The sequence below is a fragment of the Polypterus senegalus genome, chromosome 1 (assembly GCF_016835505.1).
Source record: "Polypterus senegalus isolate Bchr_013 chromosome 1, ASM1683550v1, whole genome shotgun sequence".
NCBI lineage: Eukaryota > Metazoa > Chordata > Cladistia > Polypteriformes > Polypteridae > Polypterus > Polypterus senegalus.
This window is the reverse complement of record NC_053154.1, coordinates 81,534,896-81,547,728: the sequence shown is the minus strand read 5'-3', so window position 1 is coordinate 81,547,728 and position 12,833 is coordinate 81,534,896. Positions and strand designations below refer to the sequence as shown.

The 12,833-nt window shown below is 39.2% G+C and overlaps 1 protein-coding gene across 4 annotated transcripts in view; it reads right to left on the bottom strand.

The window, feature by feature from the left end:
* Window positions 1–12,833, bottom strand: part of shc1 (SHC (Src homology 2 domain containing) transforming protein 1) — a 118,597-nt gene that overhangs the window by 45,420 nt on the left and 60,344 nt on the right. For 3 of the 4 annotated variants that reach the window (XM_039752138.1, XM_039752147.1, XM_039752132.1), the window contains 2 exons: window positions 9,424–9,588; window positions 8,706–8,776 (listed from right to left, as the gene is read on the bottom strand). In XM_039752138.1, the coding sequence (XP_039608072.1) occupies window positions 8,706–8,776; window positions 9,424–9,588 (236 nt within the window). Of the gene's footprint in view, window positions 1–8,705; window positions 8,777–9,423; window positions 11,995–12,833 lie in introns of those variants that run through there. The other variant, XM_039752123.1, reaches the window with a different exon arrangement.

The following is a 12,833-nucleotide window of genomic DNA, read 5'->3' as shown; positions in this document are numbered from 1 at the left end:
TAGAAGGACAACCATCTCTGCAGCAATCCACCAGTCAGGCCTGTATGGTAGAGTGGCCAGATGGAAGCCACTCCTTAGTAAAAGGCACATTACAGCCCGCCTGGAGTTTGCCAAAAGGCACCTGAAGGACTCTCAGGACCATGAGAAACAAAATTCTCTGGTCTTACATACATACATATATAATACATATATATATATATATATATATATATATATATATATATATATATATATATATATATATATATATATATATATATATATATATATATACATATATATATATATATATATATATATATATATATATATATATATATATATATATATATATATATATATATATATATATATATATATATATATATATATATATATATATATATATATATATATATATATACATATATATATATATATATATATATATATATATACATATATATATATATATATATATACATATATATATATACATACATATATATATATATACATATATATATATATATATATATATATATACATATATATATATATATATACATATATATATATATATATATATATATATATATATACATACACATATATATATATATATATATATGTATATATATACTGTATATATATATATATATACTGTATATGTATGTATACAGTATATATATATATATACTGTATATATATATATATATGTGTGTGTATGTGTATATATATATATATATATATATATATATATGTGTATATACACATTGAATGAGGAGGTGTGCCCAAACTTTTGGCCTGTACTGTAGGTAAAGGATTCTACAGGTGACTGTTATATCTATGTTTTGTGCTTCTATCTTTAAAGAGCCAGAGAGTGAGACTGACATTCAATCCAAAATATTTGAATAGTGAAATAAATTGCCAATGGAAAAAGTGACAGAAAAGCTCTATGAATAAAAAAATACCATATCATGCTCATCAACTAAAAGGCTCCACAGACTTAACCAAAAAAAGTGACTTCAAGGAAAAAAAATCATGTTACAAACAAGAGATCTCCAACATCCTAGCCGGAGGAATAAAACTATTCAAAGTAGCCATCCCAGTGGGTCACAATTGCAGTAACATCCGTTAGGACCATTCCATCACCCACCCTGAATTTGACTCTTCAAGGAACAGATTTGAATGTGCATAATGCTTTGATTCCTCTGTAATCAGGACGTAGTTCACTAGACCATAAATGGTGTGTCACTTGCTCACCGATTGCTCTAACAAACGCCTCCATATCTGCCCTCAGATCCCTTGTAGTGGTCCCTCTCAGTTCAAGGGATTGCCATAAAGCCGTGCACCGTGACTCCTCTCGATGATATCCATTGTACCCAGCAAAATGAAATATCTCCTTCGGGGAATACCGGCAACACCAACACAACTCTCAGCAACCTTTAGGGTCTTGTCATGGAAGGTCTCCCACATCACATTCGGATCAGTAGTCTCACCCATGTCTGCAAGTTCCTCACACAAACTGCGTGCAAACTCATTAGAAACAGCCTGATCTTGGAGTCTGGCCAGGTCCGGCTTCATTCTTCTAGAAGGTGGTAACCTACTGAACATAAGCTGGAACTTCAGAGTATCAACAACAAATCTGCAGTCACAAACTGGGCACTTCTGAAGACACTGCAATTCTGTAGGAGCCTCCAGCATCTGCCCACAAGGATGTGATCGATCTCATACACCACACCACCAGTATTGCAGTACGAAGTCCAACGAGCCAGCGATCTGCAGCCCCCGACTGTTTGCAAATTCAATTAACTATCCATCCACTATCCAACCCACTATATCCTAACTACAGGGTCATGGTGGTCTGCTGGAGTCAATTCCAGCCAACACAGGGCGCAAGGCAGGAAACAAACCCCGAGCAGGGTGCCAGCCCACCGCAGGGCGCACACACACACACACCAAACACACACTAGGGACAATTTAGAATCGTCATTGAACCTAACCTACAGTGGCTTGCAAAAGTATTCGGCCCCCTTGAACTTTTCAGTTATTTGTAAAAATTGTTTGGAATCATGCATGATTTTGTTCCACTTCTCACGTGTACACCACTTTGTATTGGTCTTTCACGTGGAATTCCAATAAAATTGATTCATGTTTGTGGCTGTACTGTGACAAAATGTGGAAAAGTTCAAGGAGGCCGAATACTTTTGCAAGCCACTGTACTTGTCTACAGACTGTGGGAGGAAATCCATGCAGACATGGGGAGAACATGCAAACTCCACGCAGTGAGGACCTGGGAAGCGAACCCGGGTCCCCTAACTGCAAGGCAGCAGCGCTACCCACTGTGCCACCATGCCGCCCTCAATTAACTATTTAGGGCTAATTTTTTTTGTTTCTTTTCTCCCAGGTCTGAATATTTTTCCAAAAACTAACTTTTTTAAAAAAAAAGAACACAAAGCAATGGTTTAACATATCAAATCAACAAAAAATATTTATTTTTTGACAAATGTTACTGTCTTGCATGTTGTATTAGCCTGCATACTATATTATTTCACATACATATCACATACGTTACACAGCAAAGTCCTGCAAAGTATGATATTGCTCAAAGCCAATTGCATGCATTGCCACACTGCACTACTTACAATATGTGTTGTACTGGTGCCTCCTTTTCAAATGTCTGTTGCTACACTTTCTCACATATATTGTTAATGTGTACTGTACAGAGATAAGTCACCCGTTTAACATTGTGCCATGCCAGTGCCACCAAGTTTTCTGCCCTCATGAAAACCATATCGTCACCTCTTTTCATCTTTAGCCTGTCTGGCTTCAACTGTGAAGGCATGTGTCTCCTTTTCACCCTCACTGTGCCACAAGCTACAATTCTCCTGCTCTGTAGCTCCATGAACAATTCTGGTGATGTATAAAATTTGTCCATGTACACAACATGATCCAAATGTTCATAGCCCTGAAGGAGGTCCAGCACAATCCGACTTGTCAAGGGACAGTTCCCTTTTTGAAAGAAATACTTTCCTGTATATGTAATTACTTTCAGGCAGAAAACAGTGTTTGCTTCTGCCAGTACAAAATCCTTTATGTCATACTTTGTGGGTTTGTCTGACATATATTGGTGGAAAAAAAGGCGGCCCTTGTATTTTATCATAGATTCATCCACAGACAAATCACGGCCAGGCTGATAAAAATGTTTATATGTTTGTTCCACAATGTCAAGCAGGGGCTGAAATTTATACATAGGTTTATAGCCTGGCTCACCCCTTGGGATTTGCTTCTGGTTATCACAGGAATGAATAAAACTTTGCAGCAGCACGTACCTATCACACGGCATAACCTGTCCAAAGCCATCAGGGGACAAAGTACATTTGGTCCAATGCTCCCTGAAGTTATATCACCAGTCTAGTCCCATCTCTATTTGTAATGCCACAAAGCCCTTCATCTCATCTTTTGTTGTGGGTTTCCACTTTGAAAAACGAGAATGCGGTGTAAGCACAGCCCGCGATTCAAAAAAGTTGCTCTGCATACCTGTTTGTCTCATCTGACAGTAGCTAAAAAGCAGCCTCAGGATAGAACAGCTTAAAGTAGTCCAGCGGCTGGTAATCTGTCGTGTCCAACAGCAAGCCATGCTGTCTTGTGAAGTCTGGTAGCCAGTTTGGCTCCCATGGATCAATGTCTGGGTATTCATCCCACACAAACCTTGCCGTAGGTGCATCAGCTGTGTGAATACACTCAGCTGGGGTGGCATCGGCTGGTGTCCGATCAGCTGATGCCAGTTCCTCACTCTCTTGCTCGATCTCCTGATCACTGTCAACAAAGTCAGATTCTGAAAAATCAGAGTCTGACTCAGCGATAATGAGCAAAACATCGTCTGCTGAGTATTTTCTTTTCTGCACTCGCTTCGCTCCCTCATGAGATGTTGATGCCATCTTGCCTTTATTTACATCTGTTTGCATTTCGCGACTCACGCACACGCTAGGATTAGATGCCGAGTCAATGAGTCTAACAGTCCTTCAAGCAGAGAGGAATGCCTGTGACGTAACAGTGAGTTTTGTCCCCATTAACAGCTGATTGTTGCCCTCTACCCCTGGATGTCGACTTTTGTCGACATGTGCCCTCAACCCCTCCTGTCGACAAAAGTCGACATCCGCCCTAAAAGAGTTACGATGGAGCCACTTTCACCACAGTCACCAGACTCATGGGGAGACCACCACAATCCTCACAGCCAGCCGTGTCTTCAGGTTGATCCTCCAATTAGCTGTGAATCGCACTGAACAGGTGATGAACGAGCTTTGGGTAGGGAAGGTTGCAGGGATCTGTGGTATCCCGGGATGAACTTCTCAGGCTGGTGGTTGATGGATAGCATGGCCAGCCTGTACACTGGTGATGTGAGTGCTGTGCACAGTGGAGGCAGAACCTCTGCATTTTTCCCAGTTGATTCTGGGGTTCGTCAGCAGTGTATTCTTGCTCCCACTCTGTTCAGTGCTTGCATGGACAGGGTGTTCAGCAGAGTTGTGGGGTCCAGTGGCTGTGGAACATCTGATGGTGAAGAATAATTCACTGATCTTGACCTTGCAGACTATGCTGTGATCTTCACGGAGTCAGTGATCAGCTCTGATTGGGGCTCTCGAGAGACTGAAAGAGGAGTCTAAGTGTATGGGCTTGCAAGTGTCCTGGAAAAAAAACCAAGATTCAGGCCTTTAATGATCACTTTAGCACAGCCATCAGAAGTGTGTCTGTCTGCGGAGAGAACAGTGACCTTGAAGAGAGGTTTACTTAAATCAGAAGCGACATTCATGTCTCTGGTGACTGTTCCTATGAAGTCAGTAGACAGATTGGAAGAGCATGGGGTCATGAGGTCGTTGGAAAGGGGTGTGTGGTGCTCCCAATATCTTTGCAATAGGACAAAGGTCGAGACCTTTAGAGTCCTGCTGCTTCCTGTTTTGCTATATGGTTGTGAGACATGGACGCTTATCCAGTGACCTGAGACACAGACTGGACTCCTTTGGTACTGTGTCTCTTCAGAGAATCCTTGGTTACCACTGGTCTGACTTTGTGTCAAACAAGCAGTTGCTCACGGAGTTCCAAATGAGGCACATTACCTGAAATGTGAAAGGACGATAGTTATGGCACTATGGCTATGTGACGCAACTCCCCACTCTCCTCTCATTGTTGAGGACCCAAGCAGCTTGACCATACCAAGGGATGCCCACGTAATACCTGGCTGTGGCAGATAGATGGTCATTTCCATGGAGAGGGACTGGACCGCATGTCTGCCTGGAGGGTTGCGAACTGGGCATCATGTAGTGGGTGAAATGCATGTTCCCTGACCTGACCTGTTACGAACAACAGCAAAGCATCTCTTCTATTATCTTTCTTTCAGGACAATATTATGATTTAATTTTGACAAACTACAATTCAGGTCACTCAATGAGAAGCAGCAAAATTCCAGACTTGCACACTGAATGATCAAGCTTAGTGGCACTTGACTGCTAAAACGTTAACGGACTTGTCAAGCAAGTGTTAGAATCTGTTTCTTGAAAAGATTTAACACTTTGAAAAAAAAAATCATAAAGGGATGTGTATTCAAGGAACTTCACTTTTCCACACATTAAATACTGAAGAAATAAGAATGAAATCAGAATACGCAAAGCATGTGAGAGGGGAAACTTTAAAAGGTCATCTCGGTTGCTTTTTTGTTTATGTAAAACCAAATTTATTCTCAACATTCCAGTGCATGAGAAGTACTAGGCATCATTCTCAATACATTGCTGATAAAGAAGCCTTCAAGATACACTACAAAATGTGTTTTGCAATAAAAGATGGCACTAAGGTACTTGATGAATTTAATTATCAAGATTTGCTTGACTATGTTTTTTTTTTTAAACTAACATCTTCATTTGAAATATTTTTGAATAATTTCCCAAAGAAAGCAATTTACTGAGATCTGACAATGATGTTTCAGATATATTAGGAATTATGAAACTCCTAATAACTCCTGCCTATTATTTCAAATATAGGACAAAGACCACTTGGCCCCAAAAAAAATTTTTTTTTCAAAAAACAATATTTAAATCCCATTGAATGCAATTAAAACCATCTTCAAAACTGTGGACGATCTACAAGACAAGCTTCAAAGCAGGGTGGATCATGCTGTCGACATGCTCTCTTGGCACAATGTTGGCTGTCAAACACCCTACCCTAGAATTTCTTTTTGCAATAACCACAATGAGCTATAATAGGGATACTGACTTTAGCATGGTAGATGAAAGTGTAGCAAGGGCTTGGAAAGAAAAAATGTTGTGGCTATTAATAGAGTAAAGGAGTAGAATAAAAACAGTAAAGAGCTCTCTTCCTCTTCAACTTCCCTTTTTTACATGCACATCTGTTCTTCATAGCTTTCTAAGCAAATTTTTCAATTTGTTAACCACTAAACATTTTTCACGTTAATTATTAAATAATGCTCTACTGATGCTAAAAATATGCAATGCCTTTAAAGATAGAATAAAATGATTTACAACATTCAGCCAAAATTTGAACCATATATTTGGTTCAAATTTTGGCTGAATGTTGTAAATCATTTTATATTATATTATATTATATTATATATATATATATATATATATATATATATATATATATATACACATATACATATACATACACACACACACATATACACAGTAAAACCTTGATTATCCGTCACTCAATTAACCATCAGGGCAAAAATAATATATGTCATGCTGCATTTTGAAATCATAGTGTCAGTTACGTACTTTCAGTTTTAATAGTGTTTGTTATAATCAATCTATAGGGTGGTCCAGATTTAATTATGCAACTTTTAATGCAATGCAGGAAAACAATACAAGACAAAAGAATTGTTTGAAATATCTTGTAATAAACGAAAATGGACTTACATTGAATTCATTCACTGAATTTCCATGTAATGTCCCACTTGTCCTCCATTCAGCTGGATACAGGCTCGGAGTAATAAACTTAATAAGTTATAGCGTAATGAAAATTGCATAATTAAATTTGGCCCACCCTGTACTATACACTGTTAAGGCCAATAATCGTAATGTGTGGTGTTGGAATTGTCACAAATGAAAAAATTATTAAACATTTACGAAACAACAAAAGTACTTCAAGTATTGCTTCAATTTACAGATTACGAATAACAGTGAACGATGTAAATAAAGCATGATGCTGACAAAACTGAAAAACATGTTGAAAATGGAAACCACTACTGATAATGTAATTCTGTATTAATGTTAATGTTCTTCTTCGCTGTAATTTTCTTTTAAAATTCTGTTATTATGTTTTGTTATGTGCAGGCAGCTGGCAATGAGCTGTGTGTAAACACAATGGGTTACTGTGCTGTAAAGTGATGGATACGCCCCTTAAGAGATGAGTGACAGAAGAAGATGGGAGAAAAAGGAAGGTGCAATGAAGGGAAAGTTTGAGTAGAGAGTCCAGAGACAATAAGCAGATAGAAAAAAAACAGAATTTCAGTGGTATGAGATAAACTGACTGGTAGGGAAAGCTTTCTTTTATTGTTCTGGAGGTGTGCTCCATAACCCATGGAGTATAAGACAGGGAACCATTTATAACAGAATGAAGACTCCAAGTAAAATGTAGAAAACTCCAGTACCTCCGAGTTATATTTGCTTATTATGGTGGTCACTACAATATCATATGGATTGATTAATTTTTTTTAATACTATATTGTATTTTGTTAATAGTTTTGTTTTGTAAACAAACATGACTGTTTGCTAAACTAATCTACTGTATATCATTTTTAAAGTAGTTGCTCTGTTATCCATCTTTTCTCTTATCCATCACAGCCTCGATCCCGACCCCAGCAGATAATCGAGGTTTTACTGTATATATACAATCACAGAAATATTAAAATATTTGGATACAAGCCAAACAAAAGTAAACTTAATGGTGATGTTGATCAGTCAAAAATGTGCTGTATAAAATAAAAGGTAACTGTGGACCCTTCATGAAATATTTATCAGACACACGTTTCACTATAAGAGTCAAGTCTTTATCAAACTGGAAAATGTAAAATGATGTCATCATTAAAATAGCTTGTGCTTGCCACAGTTTATCCTTGAACCCCAAAATGGCTAAAAAGTTTTCACATTGACAATATAACTACTGACACCAAGTTGAGTTACCAAAACAGTAAGGAAAGTAAAGTCCAATTAGGTAAACTAAAGACTCATATAGACTTGATTAGGAATAACGTCCTAATACATAACTGGCTGTTTAATTTAGCTGCTACCACACCTTTAATTGCCTGTTGAAGTAGTACTCTAAATTATCATATTGTTTTGGATTTACCAGCAACATTTAAAACATTGTTGAAGTCATGGTTTACTAAACTAGTGATGCAATGTCTTGTACTGGATGTATCAGAAATACTCAGATATTAAATACATTGTTTTGTTACAAGATTTCACTTTCTAAGCAGCTTGTCAACTAGGACTTGTGAAACTTACAGCACACCATCTGCAGTTTAGTACTTGAGTCGAAGTCTCACATTTGCATTCAAGCATCTATAATTTGTAAGTTACTTCGTACATAAAGCATCCAGTAAATAATAATAAATACATTTTAAAAAGTAGCTGGAAACAAGTAATCGTGTTATATTATATTAAAACAAGGATTGGCACTACCACCTACGAGCCGGGAGGTTTACTCACCTGGTGACTTGTGTGCGGGTGTTAAAGTCCAATGCTCTCATAGACTGAAGCACTTCTACACAGCCCATATACTGTAACAAAAAATTAAATATGTTAAGTTCTGCAGTCAAATGTACCTTGTTAAAAAGCAGCCATTTTTAGCTCATCTTAACAGGTGCAGACAGAATGGCATGGGCTTCTTTCTTTTCTGGACAGCCCTAGGCATTCTACCAAGAAGAATGTTAAAAGCAGTTTGCAGACCACAGTGACAGGCTCAAGGGAGCATGTCCATCTGTTTTTACATTAAGGCCTGCAGCAGCACAAATCGATTGATCACTTGGTAGAAAGCAGACGGAAAAAGCCACGCTGGGGCCATAAAGACCTAATCACTTCCTGGGGCATGCAACAGAGCCCCTTTAAATATCTTGCAGAGATAAGTGGGTAAAGGATGGTGTACGGAGATGTTGGTAGAGATAGGAGGGAAAAAATCACTACGAAAAATCTAAAATGTAACTTTCCTTAACATAGCATGCCATTTAAAAATACTTAAATCTTAAATATTTAAAAAGTTGAGATTCTAAGTGTTGTAATGTACACTGCACTCTATGTTACATGCAGACAGATGTAGAGTGACAGAGAGAAGGGAATAGACATGCTCTTTAACACAAAATGATACAGAAAATTTGTAGATACCCTGTAATCCCCAAAGAAAATGTAGTTATTAAAATTTGGTTCTTACCCTGACAGGATAGGACACGCCAGGTCCGGTCACAATGCTGTCTGGGTGAAGCCACCCCCGAGTGGGTTTGTTAACAAAACTTCCATGCCTGGTCCATTCATCTCCACCAAGCTGCCCTCCTTCTACTCTTGTACGCCGAACTCCTGCCCCGAGTCGGTTCATATCCTGTGGAGGAAGAGGAGGTGGGGGCGAGTTGGTTAGAGACACTGTTGCAGTTTCCAAATCTGACGTAGCATCTCCTGAAGGCCCTGTAGTCCTGGAGACTCTCAGCCCAGGCAGTAAGCCACCAGGACCTGAAAGCCTAAGTGCACCCATTCGAGGAAAAAATGAGCAAAGTGTGGTGGGACTATCATCCAAATTTGGTGATTGGGGAGGAAGCATTGGGGTGAGGGAACTGGAGGAAACAGAGGCTGGGAGACCAGACGGGGATGGAGATAGAGTTGGGGATGGGGACTGGGAGGATGAGGACTGAGGGGGGAGTAAAGGAGAGGGGGAAAGCAGCTCATCTCCAGAAACACTGGTAGAAGGTGGCAGGAGTAAGGAGTCCTCCATGGAGCTGACAGATGCATTGCGCAAATGGTTGTACTTGGTCTTTGGAAGCATATCCATTGTAGCTTCCTTAGATTGTTTTTTCAAGTAAAGAAATTCCCTCTGTTGGTTGGTACATACAAACAGTGAAAGTCACAGGCAAAAAAATCTTTGTCATTCTGTTGGTCTCCTGAATATCTCCAAAGTGAAGTGGAACACAGTCTTTGTGACATATTAAAGCACTGCTTATTGATCAGAGATGTTTTCACACATACCCAAGGCACACTGTGATACAGTCTTCACTATAGAATCTGACTATACAGCTAACAAAACAGAAATTAACACATGAAGAATAATGAGGCAAAATCTAGAATAGGGCGATAAAGACCTGTTGGCCACTACTTTGTGTCTCATGTACACAATTTAGCATGAACTTCCAACAATTTAAATCCAGTACAAATTCTACAGCACAAACAAACAAAAGCTTTATGGCATAGGTTCTCCACAATAATGTGTGTCAGTGGCATCAAAACTTTAAACATATTGCCATCTTTGTAAAAGGGACAAAGTCTGCTTTTAAAAAAATACCATCTGGTTACAATGCTAACAGATACAATACTGTCCTGAGCAGCTTGGAAGGGTTGATGGACTATGGCATTGTAAATAATCCTGTCTGGAAAACAATGTAAAATACTCCCCTCTTTCAAAATGGATCCATACAACAAAATGTTGCTTTGACCTTTGTCTCCTCATTAAACCTTGCCCCAGTTTAGGCACCATATACTTTATTTAATTCTACAAAAACCGTTAGACGTTGGCATCTGTGGTAAAATAAGAACAACAAAGCAAATGTGTTCCTTCTTCCTCTCCCTTTGGTTTAGCTTTACATTATACACAACATCAAATTGCTTGTATGGTAAGCAGCTGCCACACCGGTCAGTCCATCTCAAAGATGATCATCTCACCTCCAGTGCAATGCCTCTAAAAATATATGCAGAGTCACTGCTGAGGTCAACATAAAAACTTCTAGCCTCAAGGCTACCTCTTACAATCATTTAATATTTAAACTACCAGTTCTTTGTGCTAGAAAGCTCTAGGAAATTTTAAAAATGTGGATTTTTTTGTGTTGACGAAGAACACTGTATTAAATGCTTAAGAAAATAAAAAATGCATTTGCCTTTTAGCTTTTCTGGCATAAACAACTGGCCAAACACACTATACCTGCCAAGCAATCCCAGCCCCACACCCCAGCAAATTAGCTATGCACCCTCGTCTACATCCTTTGCCCATCTATGTCGAAGCATATGCAGCCATGCATTATCCGCAATCTGCTTTTATCTTCTTCAAATGGAGACCTGTCAAGGTTCCTTCAATGCAGAGTTATGGGTTAAAAAATGTCCAGTTTTTAAAATTTAGCTCCTTCGATATATGTAGGATGTTACACTGGCAGATTTCAAGGCAGGCAGATTTGAACCCTCCCACCACTTGGATCATAATGCTGCCAGCCAAAAGTCAAAAAGATCTTGCAGGAGAATTCAGTATCCAAAAGAGACGGTTCATGCAAAGGTAAACTGCGTTTTCCTTAGACTGTTAAAAGCAGAAAAAAAGGAAAATGTACAACCAATTCTGACACAGAAAAATCCACAAGTATAAAGTACAGTGTGGCTTCCTTTTTTGACACAAAAACAATTCTAGACTCCCAAGTAAGAAAAACAGGTGCAAGCAGCCAAACATAAATGCCAACCAGGAACAGAAAAGAAAGCAAACAGAAAAAACAAAGAGTGGCAGTCCAGCTTTCAGCCCTCCTCTTGCGTGCTCAGGGGCCTGTAAACTGTCAGACCTTCCTCTGCCCGCGGCTACAAGATCTCTCTCACTGTCACATACACACACGCGAAACCTCCCTCTCTTCTCCTGACAGCACTCTGTGTGCAAGCTGGGAAATAATTAAAAAAAGGATAGGGAGGAAGTGAAAGAGGCAAGGAAAGAGGCGTGTTTACAGGAAAAATCAAACCACAAGAGCAACACGACACCAGTTTAGTCCTCTCCTGATAGAATGATAGAACCCAGAGGCAGGCGGGGCCAGTGTGGCAGGATGGGCGGGGCTAAAACAATAGGCCCCACACGGGCCTGCTGCGTGGCTTGTGTGCTTCCCTAAACAAACCTCAGCGAGGTCTGACCAAAGAAAAACTGAATAACTATTGGCCAACGCCATCGAATTTGGCTCAAAGAAAGCAACTTATTGGGTCCGACGGCTGTACGTCACTTTTTCGCCTGCATTTTCAATTGGCGAACACCTGCACGGTTGCTACGCAGCTCACAGATTTTTTTTTTGGCTGTAGCGTTTCACTTTGTGAAACGTAACACCTGGCTTACGCCTGGACAAGAACGAGCAGCTGTTCTTTAGGAAGCGACACGCCAGATGTTTTTGTAATGTACGACAGGCAGCAGCTGCATTATAACATCTCAAAAGAGGACTGAGGCTTGGACAATAAAAGCTCACGATTACAAACAGGCGGGTTGCGATATTTTTTCTTCGCCTCCATTCAAAGGCTTCACTTTACCCTACATATCACGTTTCAATGCGTTTTCCGCAGGGACCACGTGTTTAAGAAAAAAATCCCTTCTGTTTACTAGCGAAAGAAGAATTGCCATGTAACACTTAAAAACGTGTTGCTCGGATACTCCAACAACAAACTCGGCTAACACGCAACAATTAAACCACGCAATATTGACTCCACACTTTGCCTACACAGAAAGAGGCTAGCTGTATTTGGAACGCAGTTCTGAAAATGTGGGGTTTTCAGTAAATACAGATGGCATGAACAGCGGGCAATCATCCGACGTGTTCATTCTAAGGTGAAAATAATTGTGTTTATGATAAT